Source organism: Engraulis encrasicolus, chromosome 5 (genome assembly GCF_034702125.1).
Source record: "Engraulis encrasicolus isolate BLACKSEA-1 chromosome 5, IST_EnEncr_1.0, whole genome shotgun sequence".
NCBI lineage: Eukaryota > Metazoa > Chordata > Actinopteri > Clupeiformes > Engraulidae > Engraulis > Engraulis encrasicolus.
Genome location: NC_085861.1, coordinates 31,875,002 through 31,879,091, shown reverse-complemented (window position 1 = coordinate 31,879,091; position 4,090 = coordinate 31,875,002). Strand labels below are relative to the sequence as shown.

Sequence of the window (4,090 nt, the reverse complement as noted above, 5' to 3'; positions counted from 1 at the left end):
GAGCAGTTCCTGGTATTGGTGTGTGAAATGTGTAAGGTGTGCAGTCAGTATTGTGGCCATTCGATGAGTTTATGTGGGTGCAAGGGCCGTCCTAGAATGTGTCACCCTAAAAGACTTGGGTCAACCTCAGAGCTCGGAAGCTAGGAAGTGCTGATGCCCTTGGACTATCCAGGTCTACAGTCCAACATTTCAGGTTGGTAGTTGGTGCCCTCAGGGATGGTGGTTATGCATCGTGTAATCTTCCAATGAATGTATTCAGACATGTGAGAATTTGTGCAGTCATCCAGGAAATTGGGGTATGAGTCTCTCTCTTTCTCTCAGCCACAGGCGTGTGTGTGTGTGTGTGTGTGTGTGTGTGTGTGTGTGTGTGTGTGTGTGTGTGTGTGTGTGTGTGTGTGTGTGTGTGTGTGTGTGTGTGTGTGTGTGTGTGTGTGTGTGTGTGTGTGTGTGCTGAATGTGGGCACAGTACGAGTTTGTGCAATCCTCCATGGACCGATGGTGCCTGAATTCAGTACGGTGGCACGGCACTTGTCCAATGAGTGCAAGTGGGCACGCTAATGTGCACGTTATTAATTCTAATACACTCATCGAAGCCTGCATGTGCACATTACTAGTTGTAATCCACTTGTAACTACGGTGTATCATTACTAATTGAAACATACTCATCGAAGGGTGTTTGTAATGCACTCCTATGAGAGTGTGTTGTTAGCGCACCCCTTCCATGAGTGCCCTTTCCCTTGCCCAGCATGTTCCTCCAGGTCTTGCTAATATCCTTGACCACCCCCCATTAGTAAGTAGTGCCCTTGGGTTGATAGTTAGTCATAAGTGCACTCTCCCACTGTGTGCATGCGGGCATGTCTTCGCACTCCTTCATGGGGTGAAAGTAGGTGCATTGCGTACTGTGGTAGTGCACTTGTCCAATGATTGTATTTTTGTGGCGCAATAGATGCAATGCACTCATATAAGGGTCCGTCCACAAACAATGCAACTAGTATTAGTGCACCCGTCCATTGAGTACTGTGGTAGTGCACTTGTCCAATGATTGTATTTTGTGCCACAGTAGTCGCAATCTACTCATACAGTATGCGCAGTGCTTAATTTGAGGGGGAGCAAGGAGTGGGAGCTAGATCCGGAGCCTCAGACGAGAGCTCCGGAACCTTGGATGGAACCTCAGGGAAAGACATCACAGAGCCACCCATCCTCTGCGCTCCGGGACCTCCCGCTTGCCAAATTAAGCACTGAGTATGCGGGTCTGTCCTCAAGCAGTCCAACTAGTAGTAGTGCACCCGTCCGAGCGTGCCGGTGCCGGAGCCCAGTATGTCCGGCTGGCCGTTCCTCCAGATCTCTCGGATGATGCGCTCCCTCTCCTCCAGCCGCTGGGCCCGCTCCAGCTCCTCAGCCGAGGTGAAGACATTGACGCTGAGCGTGCCGTCGGAGCAGCCGCCCGTGTGGCTGGTGTGGTTGCTGCTGCTGGGCGGCGGGATCTCGGTGGTGGGCAGCGTCAGCGGCAGAGCCATCTCCACGTCACGGTCCATGGGACGCACCATGCGCGTCTCCTCTTCCTCCTCCTGGACGAGTGAGTGAATGAATGAATGAATTATTGCATTTCACACTGTCTTCAGAGTCACAGAGGATGGCAATACGACACATTTGGGATTAAATGAGTGCCCAAAGCAGAGATGGGCAACCTGGATTTAGAAGATACTCCAATTCAGAGCCACAAAATGACCTGGATTTACCGGTCCAATTTCCCAACTAGGCTTTTTCACTATTACATGAAAAAAGTTCCATTTTGAAGTGAAACAGGATAAACGACTACTTGTTTCCACGAAAAAAATAGTAGGGTGCAGGTTTATGTCTCTGCCACCGCAAGCTACTTGTCCTGCTTCAAATGCATTGAATCGAAGGTGTTTGACATCACGTGAAAAAGGTCTATTTGGACAGATAAACAAGGTCAGCTGGAATATGTGACCCTGGAGGTAACACTTTATTTTAACAGGGATTTAATTTAAGTTGTGATAGGCCACCGCTCATCTGTTTAGAAGGTGCAGGATTCAGTAGAAATTTCAGTATAAAAAGAAGACAATCCGCACACTTCAGGTCTATTTTTGTGCAGAGAAGAACAGGGATGTACTTACTCATTAGGTATAATGAAATAACTGGTGTAACAACTTACTGTACAACTGCAGGACATGGTATTACATCATACTTAGGCCTATATACATACATAGGCCTACTTACATCCTTACAGCTCTTTGCCTTCCTGGAAGAATTCATCTCTTCGGCAAAGTATTATCAAACCACTTCATGGTACATTATGGTCAGTATTGTCACAATCGTATGTAAATACATGAAATATATTATGTAATAACATGCACTACAGATATACCAGTTATTCCACTGTGCCTAATGAGTAAGTACACTGTCATTAAAGTGCGGTTAAAATAAAGTGTTACCACACTGGATTCTAGCTTCTGAATCTAGCTTGCCCATCTCTGCCCAAAGGAGGCTAGAAAATGCTCTTCAAGTTTCAACTAAAGAGAAGACACCGGAGCAGCACAGATGCAATTATTTTTCTTCTTTTAAATCAATTGCGCAACATGGGGAGTTTGTGATGTTTTTCAGTACCTCTTCCTCCACCTCCTCCTCGTCGCTGTCGTCGTCCTCCGTCTCCTCGCTCAGGTCCTTGAGCTTCTTCTTCTCTGGCGTGGGCGAGGAGGGCGTCCTGGTGCGCGGCTTGCAGGAGATGCGGACCACCAGCAGACACAGGGTCAGCACCAGGCCGAAACACACGCCGATGACAAAGTACAGGCCGAAGCTCTCGGGGTTGTCTACGCAGGGAGAGCAAGGAGCAGGAAAGGCACGCATGTCAGGGGCAAGGGATTTCTTCAACACTTAAAAAAAGGCTAACGAATTGTAGCCTAGTAAAATAGTGCCACCCGCTGGACGGGAATTTTTTTTGGCTAGCTGCGAGTGGTCTGGCCTCACATCATTTTAGTGGTCTGCCAGGATTGCCAAGAATCTGGCAAACCAATCACAAAGCAGAGATTTGTTATGAATCAAAGCGGGCGGGGTTTTGAGGGAGTGACGACGAAGCTCGCAACGTTGGGAAAGCACATCAACGAGAAAGATAGCGCTGATTGGTCAGAGCTCCGACCTATAGACACAGGCACGGTTTGAAAGACAACGGGTTGTTCTCATAAACAGTCTTCGGATGCACTATTCATCGGGGCCAAGCTAAATTACATATCCAATCTTACATTTAGGCTGGTTTATCAGGCTAAAAGAATTGCGAAAATAAATAAAAACAGTCTTTATACATGTAGTCCACTATGAATTTGCATATCATTTGCTCTCTCTTCTTACTGGCATTCGTCCTCTGCCTCCTTTTACTTCCTACAGTGGAACTACATATCCATACACAGAGGCAGTATAGCAGTTTTTCGTAAAAGAAAAAGTAAAATTTGTAAAATCACATCAGATGAAATACTATGGAAAAGAGAAAAAAGTAAAGGTACAGGGCAAAATAAAAATATATATACCGTATATAAGAGCAGAAGAGTGCCATACTGTACCTTTGATGTGAGCGTAGGCAGCGATGCTGTTGCTCAGCAGTGCCATCTCTGTCCTCTTGGCGTCCATCTTGCTCCAGCGGGGAGACGGTGGCCTCTGTCACTCACTCACACCTGTGAAAACAGAGTGACATGATTTTAAACAGGGCGCTGTGACACCACTTGAATCAGCTGGAGAGAACACAGCAGGCTATTTGGATGTGTTTGTGAAGAGCCTATGGTGTGACACATACCAAACATGAGCGCAAACATGCGCACACACAACTGGAGCATGAGCGCACGCGTGCACACATGCACACACACACTCGCATGCACGCACGCACGCACGCACGCACGCACCTCTCTCTTGCTCTCTCTCTCTCTCTCTCTCTCTCTCTCTCTCTCTCTCTCTCTCTCTCTGTCTTGCTGTCTCTCTCTCTCTCTCTCTCTCTCTCTCTCTCTCTCTCTCTCTCTCTCTCTCTCTCTCTCTCTCTCTCTCTCTCTCTCTCTCTCTCTTTCTCTCTCTCTCTCTCTCTCAC

The 4,090-nt window shown here is 47.4% G+C and overlaps 1 protein-coding gene across 1 annotated transcript in view; it reads right to left on the bottom strand.

Annotated features, from left to right (window-relative positions):
- Positions 1 to 413: 413 nt before the first annotated feature.
- Positions 414 to 4,090, bottom strand: part of eva1ba (eva-1 homolog Ba (C. elegans)) — a 37,882-nt gene continuing 34,205 nt past the window's right edge. The window contains exons 3-5 of the mRNA XM_063199109.1: positions 3,576 to 3,686; positions 2,629 to 2,831; positions 414 to 1,568 (exon numbers count right to left, since the gene is read on the bottom strand). Of these exons, the coding sequence (XP_063055179.1) occupies positions 1,272 to 1,568; positions 2,629 to 2,831; positions 3,576 to 3,642 (567 nt within the window). The 5' untranslated portion in view covers positions 3,643 to 3,686 and the 3' untranslated portion in view covers positions 414 to 1,271. The remainder of the gene's footprint in view (positions 1,569 to 2,628; positions 2,832 to 3,575; positions 3,687 to 4,090) is intronic.